At 33.8% G+C, this 20,146-nt stretch overlaps 1 protein-coding gene across 1 annotated transcript in view; it reads right to left on the bottom strand.

Annotated features, from left to right (window-relative positions):
- LOC105105466 (disintegrin and metalloproteinase domain-containing protein 18) overlaps positions 1-20,146 on the bottom strand; it is a 50,366-nt gene that overhangs the window by 26,138 nt on the left and 4,082 nt on the right. Inside the window, exons 3-11 of the mRNA XM_031440053.2 lie at positions 17,296-17,351; positions 14,932-15,010; positions 14,506-14,582; positions 13,339-13,516; positions 12,947-13,012; positions 9,250-9,321; positions 8,881-9,047; positions 8,053-8,134; positions 2,543-2,679 (exon numbers count right to left, since the gene is read on the bottom strand). Of these exons, the coding sequence (XP_031295913.2) occupies positions 2,543-2,679; positions 8,053-8,134; positions 8,881-9,047; positions 9,250-9,321; positions 12,947-13,012; positions 13,339-13,516; positions 14,506-14,582; positions 14,932-15,010; positions 17,296-17,351 (914 nt within the window). The remainder of the gene's footprint in view (positions 1-2,542; positions 2,680-8,052; positions 8,135-8,880; positions 9,048-9,249; positions 9,322-12,946; positions 13,013-13,338; positions 13,517-14,505; positions 14,583-14,931; positions 15,011-17,295; positions 17,352-20,146) is intronic.

Here is a 20,146-nt window from a genome sequence, read left to right on the forward strand (position 1 = left end):
TTTAAAATCATATATGTGGCTGACACTTTATTTCTACTGCACAGTGCCCCTCTAAGCAATCATGTCTGAAGAAGTAGCATCTGAGCAGCTGTATCTACGATGACAGGTTCTGGGTTGTCTCCTGAGCCTTTGAGAAAAGAAATAGCTAACTGCCAAGGATTCAGAGTTGGGGGATCGTGAGAGAAAACAGAAATGCTTTAGCTTTCATGACATAGCCATTTGGAATGAGATAAATAGGGGGAATTGGGAAGACTATGGCAAGGAATACTAGTATTTAAGCAGATTTCTGTTACTTTTTTTTTTCTTTTCTTGAAGTACCATCAGTTACAATGTGTCAATTTCTGGTGTACAGCGCAATGTCCCAGTCATACATATATATACATATATTTTCATATTCTTTTTCATTAAAGGTTATTACAGGATATTTAATATAGTTCCCTGTGCTATACAGAAGAAATTTGGGGGTTTTTTTTTATATATACAGTGGTTATCATTTACAAATCTCAAACTCCCAAATTTATCCCTTCCCATCCCTTTTTCCCCAGTAACCATAAAATTGTTTAGTATGTCTGCAAGTCTGTTTGTTTTGTAGATGAGTTTGTTACTGTCCTCTTTTTTCCTTTCTTTTTTTTTCCTTAAAGATTCCACATACGAGTGATATCATATGGTATTTTCTTTCTCTTTCTGGCTTACTTCACTTAGAATGACAATCTCCAGGTCCATCCATGTTGCTTCAGATGGTACTATGTTATCATTTTTATGGCTGAATAGTATTCCATTTTATAAATATACCACAGTTTCTTTATCTAGTCATCTGTCAATGGACGTTTACATTGCTTCCATATTTTGGCTATTGTAAATAGTGCTGCCATGAACATTGGGGTGTGCGTGTCTTTTTGAATTAGAGTTCCTTCCGGATATATGCCCAGGAGTGGGATTGCTAGATCATAGGGAAAGTCTATTTTTAGTTTTTTAAGGAATATCCATACTGTTTTCCATATGGCTGCACCAAAATACATTCCCACCAACAGTGTAGGAGGGTTCCCTTTTCTCCACAGCCTCTCCAGCATTTATCGTTCATAGACTTTTGAATGATGGCCATTCTGACTGGTTTGAGGTGAAAACTCGTTGTAGTTTTGATTTGCATTTCTCTGCTAATTAGCGATATTGAGCATTTTTTCATGTGCCTATTGGCCATCTGTATGTCTTCCTTGGAGAATTGCTTGTTTAGGTCTTCTGCCCATTTTTGGATTAGGTTGTTTTTTGTCATTGTTGTTATTAAGTTGTATGAGTTGTTTATATACTCTGGAAATTAAGCCTTTGTCAGTCGCATCATTGTAAGTATTTTCTCCATTTCGTAGGTTGTCTTTTTGTTTTAACTACATTGTTTCAAGTGGCACCAGTGCCATCGTGTTTGTGCAGGCCACTCTCACACAAGAGCTATATACTTTGAACACAGATAGCCTTTTAAACAAAATAAGTTCAAAAACAGACAGGGACTCAGAGATTAATTTCTACTTGGACCACATGTTTTTTGAGTGAAAATTAAAAGTGTTAATTAGAACTTCTGTTTAAGGTGGGTACATATACTAAGGATTTCAAGATTGATCAAAATGAGTTTTTTGATGTTATAATTGTATACTTATTCTGTTGATTTATGTAGCTAGTCAATCATAATATCTGCAAATGAGGACAACTAATTTCTTCTTCAAATCTTTTTTTTGCCTCAAAATAATAGCCAAAGCTACCAGTACTATGTTATACAAATCAAGGGTAATTTTAGACATCCTTGCCTTGAGCAACAAAGGCTACAACAACAACAACAAAAAACAACAATTGTATCATATGTTAATATAGTATTTCATAGTCTTCATAAATCTAATTACTTTGAGGGAATCTTTCATAGTCATGGGATTTATTGATTTCTGAAGTCTTGTATCACTTGGACAAATTTGTTAGTTATGTTATTGCAGCAAAGTGTGTTACAGCTCAGTTGTGACAGCAGCCTGGATCCTGACAAGACCAAGCAGCACTTGGAGAGTTGGAGAACTCAGGTTTATTACATCAGCAGGCCCAGAGGAGTTAACACTCCAAGCTCTGGACCCCGTCTGTAGGTTTGCACAGGTTTTTACAGGCTGCCAGCATAGACTTTGCAACATCATATGAAAATAAGGTGTAACAAAGTAGACCAATCAGGAATGAGCTTTTTAGAAATGGACCAATCAGGAGTGAGCTCAGGGAACCAACAGAATCGTAGGCGTAAGTTCTCCTTTCCTAGAAGCAAGCCACGCCACAGAAGTAAAACGTGAGATAATGCCGCCAGGCCAGGGAACTGGATGGCGCTGGCAGGAAAGTAGTGGCCCTGCCTGGGGGTCCTGCTGGTCTTTTCATGGGGCTTCCCACCTCAATATCTCTTCATGAACAACATACTTTCCCAATTTTTGATGTGGAGTTGAGTATAAAGAAGTTGTTCATTACATCTTATAAACAACCTCAAAAATACATGTGTGAAATTAATTCAAAAGGGAAAAAAAAACCTTACACTGCTTCGTGATTCATTATACACGTAGCTCTCGGACAGGAACACTTATTGATGTCATCATATGTTAATCCTATTTTAAGGCCAAGCAGTTGAGTTATAATAACCGAAAATCCCTCCAATGTCATTGCATCTGGATACTAAAATAAAGAAGACTGATGAGTATTGTAAGAGGAAAACAAAAGCATCTCATACATTAAAGTTTTATTCCTGTCATATTTCATATTTTCATACTTTTTTATGTTGACCATGTTACACTTTATTTTGATAGATCACTGATATGAATATCCATACTAGTTAATTTATTTAGAAGCATGAAACAAAGTAAAATGTGATCAAACCACCGGTATTTTCTGGTGTAAAATTTGGCATGCCCAGATTCCACAGCCTTAAACACACTCAGTGTTGCTGACGTAGCCAATATAAAACACATTTAACTTTCTAATTAAATCAATCCATTCAATTAACAAATATTAATTCAATACATACATGTGTCGGGCACTGTGACAGAAGATAAGACCACAGTGGCATGCATGGAAGAAAGGGACTCTTCCACACCTGGAGCTTCTGTTACAGAAGCGGAGAGAGAGGATTGATAGGAAATTAACAACAAACTTGCCAAATATAAAGGGATCATGAAAAGTGCTATGAAGAAATGGGGTGCTCCAATAGAGAATATTGAGGAGGGGTATAACTATATAGGTGAGATAGTTAGGAAAACCTATTTGTGAAATTGATATTCAGGCTGAGATAGAAAGTTTACGGAAGTGACCGGCATTATGACTAGGAGTAGGGAGCTTGTGTGGGAACCTGTCAAAGGCTGCAGTATAATGAGTGAAGTGAAGAGACGGCAGGACGGAAGTTAGAGAGACAGCAGAGCCACGGTAAAGAAATTTGTATTGAGATCTTATTTGTTAAAAAATGGTTGGTGGTAGTGCAGAGTGGCATTCCATATGATTTAACCTTGATAAAGAAATTTTGATTCTTTTCCCATCTTTTTAATCATTATGAGTAAAAGTCTTAGAACTTCTCTAATTTTTCTACATCAATAAAACTTATAGCAGGTAAAATTGAAGTAATTCATACCCAAAAGAAAAAAAACTTGTGTGCATATGTGTGCATGAAAACGTGGAATATTATCTAGCAATCTGGAAAAATGAGTTACTAGGTACCCTCTCCTGTTATCCGATAAGAGCTAAGATTGAAAAAAAAGGAAAATCCCTGTATCAGAATTTGAAATGAGGTTAAAGACAAAGTAGAATGTGAGATGATATCTGGCTAACCATCAGGTTTTAGGGCGAGAGGTGGAACCAGAAACTGGACTTTCAGTGCCAACTCACAAGAGAAATAGTCTTACACTTCTTTATTTATATGGTTAAAAATAAATGCCCTGTATAAAGCCATTCAACAGGATAAAATAACCCCCTAGCTATATAGTATAGGAAGAGAAGATTATATAAAAAATTAATAAAATGGGGATAAAAGAGAACACTAATAAAGATTCTGCAGATTAAAAAGAGCTATGATGTACAAAAGAATGAAAGTTGACCCCTATTTCATACCACTCACAAAAATTAACTTGAAAAGGATTAAATAATTAAACATAAGGACAGAAACCACAACATTTTTAAAAGAAAAGATAGGAGAAAAGCTTTTTGACAGTCATCTTGGCAATGATTTTGTTGGATTTCACACAAAAAGCACAGGCAACAAAAGCAGAAATAAAGACATAGGACCACATCAAACAAAAATATTTCTACACAGCAAAGGAAACAATCAACAAAATGAAAGGCAACCTGTAGAATGGGAGAAAACATTTGCACACCATGTAGCCAATAAAAGGTTATATTAAAAATACAAGGAGCTCCTAGAACTCAGTAGCAAAAAACACCAAATAACTCAATTACAACATGAACAAAAGACCTGAATAGACACTTTTTTCCCCAAAGAAGACATACACATGGCCCTCAAGTATATGAAAAGATGCTCAACATCGCTATTCATCAGAGAAATGCAAATCAAAACCACAATGAGATGCCACTTTATAAAGATAGGACAGGTATGATCAAAAAGACACGAGATAACCGACGCTGGCAAGGCTGTGGAGAAAATGGGATCCTGGTGCACTGTTGGTGGGAATGTAATTTGATACAGTCATTTTGGAAAACAGTATGCAGTTTCCTCAAAAAATTAACAATAGAACTCCCATATAAGCCAGCAGCCCCACTTGTGCGTATGTACGCAAAGAAAATGATATCACTGTCTGTACTCCCTTGTTCATAGCAGCGTTATTCACAACAGCCAAGGTATGGAAATAACCTGCATGTTCATCAGTGAGTGAATTGATAAGAAAACGTGGTATACAATACAGTATTGTTTATAGAAAAGGAAATTCTGACATTTGTGACAACAGGGATGACCTCGTGGGCATTATACTAAGTGAAATAAGTCGGACAGAGAAGGACAAATACTGTATGATTTCACTTACATGTGGAATCTAAAAATCAAACAACCAAACAGAACAGTCATAGATGCAGAGAACTAATTGGTGGTTAGCACAAGGGAGGGGGCTGGTGAGGTGGGTGAAATACATGAAGAGGATTAAAAGGTACAGAGAGAGACACACACATACAGTATGGTATCACTTATATGTGGAATCTAAAAACACAACCTGTTGAACTCAGAGAAATGGGAGTAGCATGGTGGTCGCTAGGAGCTGGGGGATGGAGGAAATAGGGAGGGGTTGATGCAAGGTTACAAACTTTCAGTTATAGGATGAATGAGTTCTGATGACCTAATGTAAAGCATGGTGACTATGGGTAATAATACTGTATTATACACCTGAAATTCGTATAGAGAGTAGATGTTAAGCATTTCTGTAAATAAAATGGTAACTACATGAGTTGATGGATATATTCATTTAAGTTGGGGAATCATTCATGATTTATACATATATCAAATGATCAACATATCAAATGATCACACTATACACTTTAAATATACTCATATTTTGTCAGTTATGCCTCAATAAAGCTGGGGGGAAGAAAGAGCTGTGGTATGTGTGTGTGTGTGTGTTTGTGTGAATAAAGGAATAAGATGGAGAAAATAAATGAGTATTGGACAGTTACAATAGAGAATTAAAATCTATAGGCAGAATCTAACAGATGCTTCAGGTCCTGAAGACGTTGGAGCCCACCTTGGATTAACAGAAGCTTGTAGCATTGGCTGGGAGTCCACGGTCGAAGGAAAGTAACTCTAAAGAGTGACAGCTTTTGTGTCTATTAGACTGGGACCAGGTGTAATAGACATGGCATGTGGGTTCTCAGGGCACTGATGGAAAAGATTTTACTGTTTCTGGCCTGGCAAATATAAAATGTGAATGTGAGGAAATGATGTCTGCTAAATTCACAAGCAGAAAACTTCAGAAACAATATCCTCCAATTCTGTCTCCCACAGTTCTTGCCAATTCCTGAAACCCTCATATGTGGAACAGCCTCAACACAATTTAGCTAAAGACTGACGATCTCAGCTGAGACCAGAGCTGCTGTTCATGATCCAGCGTTGCTGTCCTGAATTTAACCAAGAGCACTGCATGACAAAACAAGCAAACAAAAAATCAACCGTCACCAGAGAAAAGCACAGAATCCAGACTCCCTGTTACCATAATACTGTCCAAGGTATCAAAGACTGTCATTGAAAAGGCCATGAAAACTCAGTGTAGGTGTCAACAGTGGCCCATAAAACTGATCCAGAATGTGTGTTTTCAAGAATAAACTGTCTACAGAAATGGAAGATTTAAAGAGAAATCACTTTCTTGTGACATAATTCTCAGAAATATCCTTTACACAGGCCAAAATTACTCATACCAAGAACCAGGAATATCTCAACTGCAATTAGAAGACAATCGACAGCAAAATCAAGACATCTCATACATCGCATTCCCTGACCAGGACTTTAAAGCAACTACCATAAATATGCTCCAACTAGCTACTACAAAAACTCTTGAGACAAATTAGAAAACAAAATTCTCATCAAAGAAACAGATAACATGAAAAGAACAAAATGAAAATTTCAGAACAGAAAAATACAGTAATAAAAAAATAAACCCCAATAGATGAACTTAGTAGCAAATTGGAGCTGTCAGAAGGGAGAATCAGTGAACTTAAAGACTGATTGATATAAATTACCCAATCTGAATAACAGAGAAAATAGTTTTTTAAAAAATTAACAAATTTAGGAACATTTAAAGACTGATTGATATAAATTACCCAATCTGAATAACAGAGAAAATAGTTTTTAAAAAAATTAACAAATTTAGGAGCAATGGGACAATAACAAAACAAAACAAAACAAAAAAAAAAACCCTAGCATTAATGTCATCAGTGGCCCGGAAGAGGAGAAAAAGTGCATAGCTGAAAAATTTTTAAAGAACAAGTAGCTGAAAAACTCCCAAATTTGGCAAAAGACACAAATCAACATATATAATAGATTCACAAAACTTCTAACTGGATAAACTCAGAGTAATCCATGGCCGGGCACATCATCGTTAAATAGCTGGAGAAAAATTTTAAATGTCTTGAAATCAGCAAAAGGAGAACAGCACGTTGCTTACAGAGGAGCAATGATTACTATGACAGGGGGTTTCTCATCAGAAATAATGTTGGACAGAGCATTGAGCACAACAGTTTTCAAGTGCTGAAAGAAAAGAAATGTCACCCCATGACTTTCACCCAGAAAAAATTATCTTAAAGAATGAAAATAAAGACATCCTAAAATGAAGGAAAATTATGACAGCATGTTGCCAGTCACCCTGCTTCAAAACAAAGACGAAAGAAAGTTCTTCATACAAGAATGAAAATGATAATAAGACTTGTAACATCATGAAGAAAGAACAGAAAGGTTACATACATATGGGAAGATATAATAGACTATTCTACTTCATTTGACTTTTTATAAAGTTATGTTTCATGGTTGAAGACAAAAATTGTAATTTAGTGTGCTATATAGTTCTAAACATATTTAAAAGTAACATTTAAGCAAACTATACCATAAAATTCTCTATTTTATGATCATATATATAATTTGGGACATAAACTATGGTGTTAACATTCCTATATTCCACTTGAAATGGTAAAATGGAGACATATATTTGTAACAATAGTATGAAGTATGCAAAAAAAGGCACGCATGAATTCATGACTTTTTGTTATTTCTTGAATTTGAAGGAAACATAACAGCAGGCTTTAACTTTTCTAAATCTGATGCAAAGTTAGTATCCATTATGCCTAGGTGGTGAAGGGGTCCATTACTGTTTGTTCATATTATTTCCTTCTGTCTGAAAGCTATAATTAAATAAACTTTATGAGAGTAAAAATAATGTTGTCCCAACAAAATAATAATAGAAATATAGAGGAAAAACTCAAGTTTACTTAAGTACATAAAATAATACTTATAAAATGTAATATCAAGCTTAGATAAAATAGTAATATGAAGAAAGGTACACATTTCCATACCATAGCAATATCTGCGTCGTAACTTTCATTGCATATTGTGCCAGGAACAGTTGCTCCCACATATTTAGGCTGCTTCCTGTAACTACAACATACAGTATTGCCTTTTTTATTAGTTATTCAGAATGATTTACTTGCTTATTTATTATATTAAATTTCCCTTCCATAAAATTTAAAATAATTTTCTCATACAGTTTTTTAAAATCTGAACAATATCTAATATATTATACAAAGTGCTCAAATCATTTAAAACTATAATTTACCAACCATCTTTCCTAACCTAACTCCTAAACTTGGTATTATATTATCTCGAGTTCTCCTTAGCGTCTCTCATTCTGCATTCACTGTTCTGGTCACTAAGAGATAAAACAAAGAGGGTTTTTAACTTGTGGAAAAGAAATCTTGCTTGTTTTAAAGATAAGAATTTTTAAAAATTAAATATTAGCAAAAAATCAAATCTTTGTTAAACAGTCGACATGAAATATATTAACACATCATAGATAATGTTAACTGACTAGTGTCAATTTTACATCCCTAATAAACTAAGGCTTGTATGTATTCAGTAGTATAGTTGATATCACAAAAGTTCATGACAGACAGATCTTTTCATATAAATTATACTTCAAAGTATTTTGTTACATAAGTGATTCGTGTTGTTTTTATTTTTATCATATTTCCAACTACATGATCACCTCAATGGCAACTGTTATGCTTTATTTAACATTTTCAGAGGGGACTACAGAAAGTTGAAGAACACAGTAAATGCATTAAATTATAAAATCAATGGAATTATTTATGTATATCTTTATTACTGTAGAACATTATGCTTACATTAGTAAGAATGCTACGTCATGGGGCTGTAGGATAAGATAGTCCCGTTTCCACGTCAAAAATCTGTGTAATAAATCATCAGCATCCCCGTTGGTAGAAATTTGGTTTTTATCTGACCATAACTCCAAGGAGGACAGTATCACAGTCAATGTGAACTGACTAAACATCTAAAAATAAGATTTATGATGTATTTATTCAAATAACATAACTCATTACATCAAAACATAAAAACAAAAAATAAAGAAGTTACTTGATTATTTTGGATATTAAACCAATTAAAGGGCTTTAAGTCATTAATTTGTCATGATATAATGGAAAGTTTTTCAATGACTTTTTGTAAAATTATAAATGTAAAAATTTAAAACTTACAGTGTTGACAAGGCTAATAATCTGGATAATTTTCTGCGTTACGGCCATCATTTCTGATCCCATATAATCATACTGAAAAATAAATTTTTTTAATAATTCCTTTAAAAATGTGGATGATAACAATTTTTTTTTTTGGATGCTGAATACATCTTGATGATACCAGCCAGGAAAAACATAGGATTTGTCAGACAATTTAAAGCATACTCACATAAAGATGATAATATTTATAATAAATGAAAACAAAAAAACAAAGGGAACAAATCAACTTGGGCATTCAAAATACATTCTCAATTGTTATATATTTTAAAGACACTGTCCAGCAGAAACATTTGAAACTAAACACGTACTAAAATAACTTCACAGATCCCTCCGTATTGTAAAGGGATTTCTTGAGGAAGAAGTATTCTGTAACAGAGGAAATCAATGACAGTATTTCCCATTGCATGCTTAGTAATTAAAGAAAAGAGTAAATAAGCATTAATAATATAGCAGAAAGAAGCATTAAAAATAATCAAATCCTCAAATAAATCTATAGGAAAAAAGACAGAAATCATAGTGATGTAAAGTGAAAATTATGTGGAATGACTCAAAAAGGTTTGATTAAAAAAACAAATGAAACAGCATAAAGGAAAGGAGAAAGGAAAGAATTTGTCTTCTGAAACTGGTAAATACATTTTTTAAAATTAGAGCAGAATATAAGAAGAGTAAAACTCAGTCACTCACAGTTTGAGGCCTGCCTAATCTTGATATCACATCGAAACAAAACATTATAAAGAAGGAACATTATTTCATGAATATAAACCCCCAAATCCTAAACAAAATGTTAAAGAAATCATCCATGACATGTGAATATAATGAATTAGCTGGATATATTTTAGAAACACAAGGTTGGTTTAAAATATATGATTATCTCAATGGGTGCAGACAAAGCATTTGATAAAATTCAATAACTGTCTATGGTTAAAAAAAAATCTCAGGAAACTAAGACTTTATGGGAACTTTCTTAGTATTACGAAGCTAATCTATGAAAAACTATAGCTAGTATGACACTTAAAGAAAGTGGCTGCTCTAGAAGTTAGGGGAAAAGTTAGAAATGTACATAATAAATTCATGTGTATTAGAGTCAAGCTAAGACAATAAAGTAAGAAATAAAAGCAGGAAGGGAAATCAAACATTTAAAAAGAGGAATTAAAAATGTCATTATTCACAGGTATGATTGTGTACATAGAATATTTAAAGGAATCTACAAAAAAATCTCTTAAGAATGAACAAGTGAATTAGGCAAGATCACAGGATAAGATGAATACATAAAAATCAATGTTTTCTCCATAAACTAGCAAGAAAAACTGAAATGTTAAAGGAGAAAAAATTAGTTTAGATGATCTTAATACAAAACAATAAAACTAATAAATCTTCTCAAGCTCACAACAGAACACTGGTGAAAGAAACTAACAAAAGATATAAAGGTGTTTGTGCAATTATGGATTAACACTGTTAAGATGACAATTCTTCACAAAGAGTTCTAAGCATTCAGTGTAATCCCCAAATCAAAAACACAGTTTGTGTGTGTATGTATGGAATTTGTAGAGCAATTCTAAAGTGTGTTTAAATGCAAAGGACCCAGAATAATCAAAGCAATAATGAAGAATAATAAAAGAATTTAAACAAGAGATTAAATAACAATAAAGCTACAATAACAGTGTAGTATTGATTCAAAAAAACATAAATGGGTCAGTAGAAAATAAGAGTCAAGAACATATATATTCCATTACATGACTTGGTGAAAACTGTCAACACAACTGACTTAGGCAGGTTTTTTTTAATAAATGGTGCTGGAGCAAAATAAAACAGAAAAAATAAACCTTAACCTCTACCTCACATTGCTCATTTTCATCAGTTAGAGACAGATCATAAAACTATATGTGAAGAGGTAAAGAAAAATAAATTCTAAAATAAAAAATAGGTGAAAATACTTATGTTCCTGGAATAAAAAAATATTAAAAAGAAAAGAAAATAATAAGAAAAATCATAAATTAAATGCATCATCATTCATAATGTATGTCCATTAAAAGACACTATTGAGTGTAAAAACAAGATAGTCCCAATGTAACTATCTGACAAAGAATTCATATTTATAGTATATAAAAATTCCCATAAACAATAAGAAAAAATAAAATGGGAAACATTTATATAATTAGTCATAAAGAGAAATCCTAGTGGTCAACAACAGTATCAAATGTGTTCAAACTCATTAATCATCAAGTAAATGCTGATAAAAACCACTATATAATCTCACTATTCATACACCAGAATGGCAAAATTTAAAGACTATCAAAATCAATTGTTTATGAAGATACAGGGCCCTTGGATCTTTCATACATTGCCTATGGAAGAACAAACTGTTATAATCACTTTCGAAAACTATTTATCAATATCCTCTAAAAGTAACATACACTAACCCAATCACATAATTTCACTCTTAGGTAGATAATCAAAAGACACTATGTCTACCAAAAGAACATCTTTCCTAAGAAGATATACAAGTGGCCAATAGGTACACAAAAAGGTATTTAACATCACTCAACATCAGGGAAATGCAAATCAAATCCATGTGATATCAACAAGTGTTAGAATATTTACCATCAAAAAGACAAGAGCTAACAAATGCTGAAGATGTTGAGAAAAGGGACCCCTGGACACTGTATGAATATAAATTGATAGAGCCACTATGGAAAATAATATGTATGTTCCTTAACAAATTAAAAATGGAACTACCATATGATTTGACAGTCCCACTCTTGGGTATATATCCTAAGGAAATGAAATCATTATCTCAGAGATATCTGCATTCTTGTGTTTATCGAAACTTCACAGTAGCCTAGATATGCAAACAACCTAAGTGTCCATCAGCAGATGAATAAACAAAGAAACTATGGTGTATATGTGTACACACACACACACACACACACACACACACACACACACACTGGAATATTATTCAGTCATTAAAAAGAAGGAAATTCTCCCATTTACAACAACATGATGAACCTGGAGGGCATTATGCTAAGTGAAATCAGCCAGCCAGAGAAAAGACAAAACTGTATGGTATTACTTGTATGTAGCACCAAAAAAAAAAAATACAATTTCACTGAAATGGAGAATATAATTTTGGTTGCCAGAGAGGGAAATGGACAAATGTAGGTAAAGGGTACACGCTTTCAATTACAAGAATAAATTCTGAGGGTCTAATATGCAGCATGGTGACTACAGTTAAGTATATGGTATTGTACGCTTGGAAGTTGCTGAGAGTAGATCTTCTCAACACACACACACACGTGTGTGCACAGGAAAAAGAGTTAACTATGTGAGGTGGATGAATGTGTTCATTATCTTGACCTCAGTAATCAATCCACCATGTACGTGTATATCACATCTTCACATTGTACAATTTAATACACAATCTTATTTAACAATTATTCCTGGGGATAAAGGGGCAGGTAAGTGGGTGGTGCAGGGCATTCCAGGCTAGTTTGGGAGCCTAGTCATGTCTAAGTGACACTTAAAATAAAATATTTTTATTTGTAAATAATGAGAAAATTCCATTATATCTTTGAAATTAAGGAAAATTATCATTATGTTTAAAAAAGAGGAGAGAAGGAGGGAGGGAGGAAGGGAAGAAGGGGAAAGTTTGACTTACCAAAGCTTTTTCCACTATAATGTGCATTTCTAGATACTGGGGTAATAGTTTTGAAAGCATTTTTTCCTGAAAAACAAAGTTTATCAAATGTTAACATGTTTCAAACATATTAAGCACAGAGAGTGACATGTAAAGAGGGCAAAAAGGCCTTCATGAGGTCTTAAATATAAAAATTGTTACATAATACATCATATAACAATAAGCATGAAATACATTGTTGCATATTTTCTGTACATTTTAGATGGACTATGGATGTTTTATTTATCAGTATAGAAAAAAAGATATGCCAAATTTTATATTTCTACTCAACAGGTAAGTAGTTTCTTTTCATGATTAACACAGTTCTACAGAAGTAATTTTATAGTGTGTCATAAAATCATATTGTCTGTTACCTGTGAGCTTAAGTGAATTTTATAGGGCTGGTCTTTCTGCCAAATATTGCTGTAATTTTCTGCTAACATTGGCATATCTGGATTGTCATTTTTCACTTGATAAATTATGTGTTCAAATCTTGCTGAAGATTCCAGTGGCTCAATTCCATAGGTGATATTTTCAAACTGAAGGAATCCCCTGAACATTGAGAAGGCAGTGATATAAAAATCTTGCAAATGATCCCATCAGACCTATAATCTAAAATGTTGTGAGAAGTGAGAAATCAAACCAGGGAACATGCTTTAAACCCAGTCTCTTTTCCTACATTTTTTTCCCCAGCCTACCAATAGTAACTGAGTAACCGCATTTGCTTTAGTTTTATTCACAGATTAAAGAGCTAAATATACTGAAAAGTATTTTGTATTTTCTGTGAAGTAGTCACTCATTCAAGATGTATTCATTAAGGCCAAGTATTTGCTGGGAACCAAGATATCTGTTGAGAATTCTGAGAATAAAAAGTCCCTCTTCTTACAGAGGTTGGAATAAGGGAAAAATCAGAGAATGTCAGTTTTTGGAGTTGACATGAGTAAATTCTGGAAATCAGGCAACCAAAAGCAAAAGGAAGTTAGGCAGAGTCTTTTGGCTCTGCTCTGGACCTGTCTTCCTCTCATAAACTTGCCACCTTCTTCCCGCCACTGTCCATGATGAAAATCACTAATTGCTGCCCTTTTACCCCTTCGGCACCTTCTCCACTAGTCGCTTTACCTCTGATACTACGTGACCTAAACATACAGTATGTGCTTATTTAAGTAACTAACCAACGTCACTTCCCATAACTATCCGAGATCACTGATAGATAATACAATAATACTGTGTAGGGAGATGTTCTTACGGAATTTGGGGGAGGGAGGTTGTTTGGTTTTGTTTTGTTTTGAACTGAATCTATCTCCTTCTGCTCAATAACGTGAAAATATCTCCAGTCAGAATTCCCCGGAGTGATTTCACTTGAATGGGCACCGGTAGGGTCCATTTACTAGTATTAATATAAAAAAGTAAGGCCATCATGGCCAAAACGTTCAGATGTGAATTCTACATAAATATCCCATATCTGTGTCTTGTAGCTACTAAGTCCATTTTAAAGCACTTCCTAAGTTTTCATGCATGAATATCCCCTAAGATGCTGTTACCTGAGTCCAGAGCAGATGCTGAGTGTCACAGCTGAACTTGGAAAATTGGCAACATATCCTTGGTAATGGCAGTGCATCTGGAAAGCAGGACCAAGACAAATCAGTAAATTATTTATGCATAAAGATGTATTGGCAAACATTACAGAATATTCAAAACATTAAAATGGTTGAAAATAATAAGGTTCTGTATCATACAAATTTGTTAATGCAAAGATTCAAGGAAAATAAGTATCTGACTACTCTCTTTACTTTGTACCAGCTAGGTGCCCATGAGTATTGTCTCGGTCTGGGTTTCATCTCTATCATATATAGAATATGGAATAATGCTGTATATAACTACCAGCACAGAACACACATATCCCAGTGGTAATACTACGTCCACTTCAATAAACATGATAATAAATGTCTAAGACATCTGAGCCTTACCTTAAAATACGAAGACTCAGAATACAGAGATCCAGTTTCGTTATATGTATAAACCAAAAAGTTCTGGGATAAGAATAAGCTAAGAAAAACAAAAATAAAAAATGATTTGAGTCATGATTTTATGAGGAATATAAACATGAAAATAAGAAAGTAAAATATATAGGACTCATGTAATAATATTCTTTAATTAGAGTAATTTTAGTGTGCCATAACAGTGTAAATTAATAGAACTGATGTATCAGACAGTTTTGGCTTTCTTGCCACTGGAATAGACTCTAAATCCTCCAGTTCAGATATTTGTGTGTGCCTGCATATGTCTTCATTCAACAGAATTTACCGAGTGCCAACTATCTTTACAGCAGTAAAGAAAAGACAGACCCATTGGGCTTTATGACGATGAGAGACCCACGCTGCTAATGCTTTAGATGATGATAAGTAAGGCCTGTGGCTGAGGGAGGCTGGTTGCACAATGTAGATAGGATGGCATGGAAATCGACTATTAAAGACCTGAAAACAAGCTCCATCGATCTGCACGGAAATATTATTCCAGACAGGGAAAGGAGAAAGTGCAAATGCCCTGAGGCAGAAATATGTTGTGTCTATACAATGACCTCCGAGTGGCAATGTGCCGGGATGGAGTGTGGAGTGAAGACAAGAGACAGTCGTTAAGAGACAGTGTCCCAGAGATGATAAGCCATTGGGAGATTTTGAGCAGACAGATGACAGGGTCAGACCCACATTTTAATAGAAGCAGACTGATTGCTGTACTGGGAACCATCTGTAGGATAAATGAGCAGAAGCAGAGAGATCATCCAGGCTTTTAACAGTCATCCAGGCAAGACAAGATGGTAGCTTGAACTAGGATTGTGGCAGTGGTGAAATTCTGGATGCATTTTTAAGATAGACTGCATGTGAGTTAATAATCCACTGGATATGGGGAAAAAACAAAAGAAAAAAAAATGTCAAGAATGACCCTACCATTTTTGTTCCAAGAAACTGAAAGAGTAGAGGTGCCATTTACTGAAATAATTGTGGGAAAGACAAATTTTGGAAAAGGATCAGAAGTACATTTAAGACACATTAAATATGAGAGTTCTAGTAAATGCTTGGTTATCAAATAAGTCAAATGAATATGGTGCTCACTGGAGAGGAATAAAGTAGAGATATAAGTTTGAGAGTAATCAGTACATAAATGGTATTAAAGCCATAGGAGTAGATAAAATAACCAGGTGATTGAGTACAGCTAGGGGAAAAAAAAAAAAAACAAGATTTAAGACTAATACTACAGAGTCCTCTAAGATTGGAGAGAGGAAGAGGAATCTAGAAAACAAGCAAAACAGGATCTGAGAAAGAGTGAGCACAGTGGTAAGAGTTAAGCCAGAAGTCTGTGCTATTCTGGAAGCCAAATGAAGAAACTATTATATGGGGGAAACACTATTTGGCTATACAAAATGCTGTGAATTGATCAAGAAAAATGAAGAGTGAAAAGTAACTGACATTCAGAAACATGAGGACCATGGATGATCTTATCAAAAAACATTTTCATGGAATGGTAGAGACATTAAAAACCAATATGAATTTAACAATCACGAAGCCAACAAAAATAGTCATAAATAGTGAAGAGAATTTTCTCCAGTCTTGTTCAATTACAAAGATGTAGGCGTACAAAATGCAGTTGTTTTAAATACATATTTTCAAAGGTGTAGGTAGAGATGAGGCTGTTTGGTTCTATTTATATAATATGTTGAGAAAACACAAATTAAGAGACAGAAACTAGACAGGTTGTAGCCTTGGAGCAGTGATGGTAACAGGGATTAAACGTGAAAATAGTATGATGGACCTTATGTGGGGAATGAAATGTTATAAAACTGATTTATGGTAGATAATTGTAATATAGTATTAAAGTTATTAAAAGGTATTGAATTATACACTTGAGAGAGTTATATATATATATATATAATGTACCAAATAAAGTTGTTAAAAATAAAATACATATGTAACACCTCCATACAAAGTATGCCACTAGTAGAATTGTCTACCAGTAACTAATGTGTACATATGTTTGATATCACACTGGATATACTTGATATATAACTTGTAGTTCTTGGGTTCAATAGTTTTATACTCAAAGATTTATCTCAAGAATAAGCTTCAAACATGAAGCTTATTTCTTAATCTGAAAATAGCAAGCTGGAAAATAAAACTGCAAAGTTCTCATACATCTAATATTCAAGACCTAATGAATCCTAAACTGAAAATTTGACTAATTAAACAACCCACATTTCACTGCACTCTCAAATTTAAATATTGTACAAAAACATTTAAAAAGTAAATTCTAAGCTTTAAGGGGAAATCATCTCTTACTGTTTTCTGAGATGCAGAGTATATGGTTTTTTATCGATTGTAATGATGTAAGTCACCTAAGATAAAGCAAATAAATAAAGAAGATTTAGTAAATCAGAAATATATAAAGTAAAAGTATTTTGCACTCAAGTCAAAAAAGATTCACCTGATCCATTAAAAAAAAGGAATATATTCTTCATAATTTATTGTTCTAAATAGTAAAATTTTTTAATGTTTCTAATAAATTCAGGATGAGGGTGATACATTTAATGTAGGGATGGCTTCTGAAGAAAATAGATTAAAACTATATTTTTAAAAATATAATTTTACCATTTATCAATTCTGTATTTTAATTGTTTATATTTAGAAAAAAATATATTCACTTTAGTCACAGTGAATGAGATGGTTGTAGGCTTACATTCTACACCAAATATAATGAAACAATAAAACATTTCTAAATACATACATACGTGCTAACAAACACTAGAGCCACTTTGCAAGGCTTAACATATACACTGTGAGGAAAAAAGACGTGAGAGAATGAAGCTAGCAAGGAACCGGGGGCTGCAGGAATTGCAGCTGAGATACCCCAGGGACTGACTAAGTTATCACGGTCCTCATCATGTGAGGATGCCCAGGAACAGGAGGTGCCTCACAGGATCCTTACAGAGTGAGGGAGCAGGCTAGCTCCACAAAGGAAGTCAGGTACCATCCCTAGCTAATTCACAGTCTATCCTCCAGACAAGCCAATTTCAAGGAAGAACACTGATTTTAAGCTGGAGCCGAGTCTGTGAGCTGGCGAGAGGGCAGTGGTGCTTGTGGCTTGTGCCTGTGACGGACTCCAACGACCAGATGCCTCCGAACCTGAAGCAAACCATATCCCTGTTGTTCCATACAATTACTGTAATGTCCTCCAGCACAGTCCATGCATCACCTCAGACTAAGGGCAAAACAGAGGCAGAAGGAAATCCAATAAAATAATTTCCTTCTGAGAAAACTGTAAACTGTGTAAGACAGGACCTGAAAATCATTTAATATCCTTAGAGAAGTGAGAGTGTGTATTATACCAAGTAGATTTAGGTGTAATGGAATAATCTTTCTAAAAATGTCTCACACTTCATGAGGTAGTGAGTGCTTATTATATGCCTAGCCCTATCCTAAGCACTTGACATTTTAAAAAAAATTTTATCATCATAACAACCATAATTTTCATTTTGAGAAAAAAGAGATGAAGTAATTCTCTCAAGATAACGTATCTAAGGAGTGTTAGAGCTTGACAGAGAGGTCATGTGCTTCCACACTACATTATGCTGCTAACACATGAAGACCAGATAGTTCTTACTGAAGGAAGAATAATGTGTATTAAATAAACCAATTATCGATAATACAGATGAAAATGTAATTGTTGATTTTAAGTAAATCATTATCCTGAATAAGAGCTTAGATATGTCAGAAGCATGAAGTAGTGAGGTTGAACATTAAAGCTATGAAAGTTTCTGGGGATTAAGTACAAAATGATTTTCAAGGTGGAAGATCTGCAAGAATATATAAGAAACAAGCTATTTCCAGAACTTTCAACATCAGCTAATAAGAATGTCAGGAGGCAAAAATAAAGATAACAAGGTTGAAGCGACAGTTTAGACACAGTACTTACAAATTGCCTAGAAATGGAGATTTCAGTCCCATTTCATGTTCTCACCATGAGTCATGTAGAAAATTGAAAACAAAAAAAACTGACAAAAAAGTAAAAGATCTAGGATAGTCAGTCATCCAAATTCTAAGGGAGAACAAAGTTGAAGTAATTACATTACCAAATTTCAACATTTCCCATAAACCTACTGTAAACAAGTCAGCATGTCATTGGCAAAGAAATAGACACACTAACCAATGAAACAGAAAAGAGAATCCAGAAAGTGACCAACAAAATTATAATCAACTGATTCTTTTTCAAAGGTGTAAAGACTTCAATGTAGAAATAATAGTCATTTTCACTGATGGTGCTGGGAATTGGCTGTCCATATGCAAAATGATGAGGTAACACAGACCTCAGACCTTCTACAAAAAATAACTGAAAAAGCAGCATAGACCTAAATGTAATATGCAAAACTATAAAACTTCTAGAGTAAAGCATAGGAGGAAACCTATGGGGACTTAGTGTTGGTGGTAAGTTTTGGGATATGACATAAAAATTACAATCCATCCAGGAAAGAAAATAACAAGTTGTACTTTATTTAATTTAAAATCTTTCGTTCTAAGAAAGACAATGTTAAGACAATGAAAAAAAAAAACTGTAGACTGAAAAACTATTTGTAAGCTACATATTTGATAAGAGACTTGTATCCAGAATACACAAAGAACTTATAAAACCCCAAAACAGCGTAAAAGATCCTAACAGGCATCTTACCAGAGAAGATATACAGATGAAAAATAAACATGTGAAAACATGCCCAACATTATTTTTATTAGGGAAATGCAAATTAAAGCCTCCATAAGGTACTAATATACAACTAATGGAATGGCTAAAATTTTAAAACCTCACATAACCAAATGCTGGTGAGGATGTGGATGAATAGGAACTCTCATTCACTGAGGGTGGAAAAGCAAAATGTACAACCACTTTGGAAGACAATTTGACAATTTCTTATAAAGCTAAATATAATCTTAACTTACAATTCAAGAATCATTCTCTTGGGTATTTATTCAACTGATTTGAAACTTATGTCTACAAAAACCTACATAAGAATGTTAATAGCAGCTTTATTCATAACTACCACAAACTAAAACAACCAAGATGTCCTTCAATAGGAAAATAAACAAACTATGTTACATCTATACAATCGAATACTATTAAACAATAGAAAGCATGAATTAC

The sequence above is a fragment of the Camelus dromedarius genome, chromosome 22 (assembly GCF_036321535.1).
Source record: "Camelus dromedarius isolate mCamDro1 chromosome 22, mCamDro1.pat, whole genome shotgun sequence".
Taxonomy (NCBI): Eukaryota; Metazoa; Chordata; class Mammalia; order Artiodactyla; family Camelidae; genus Camelus; species Camelus dromedarius.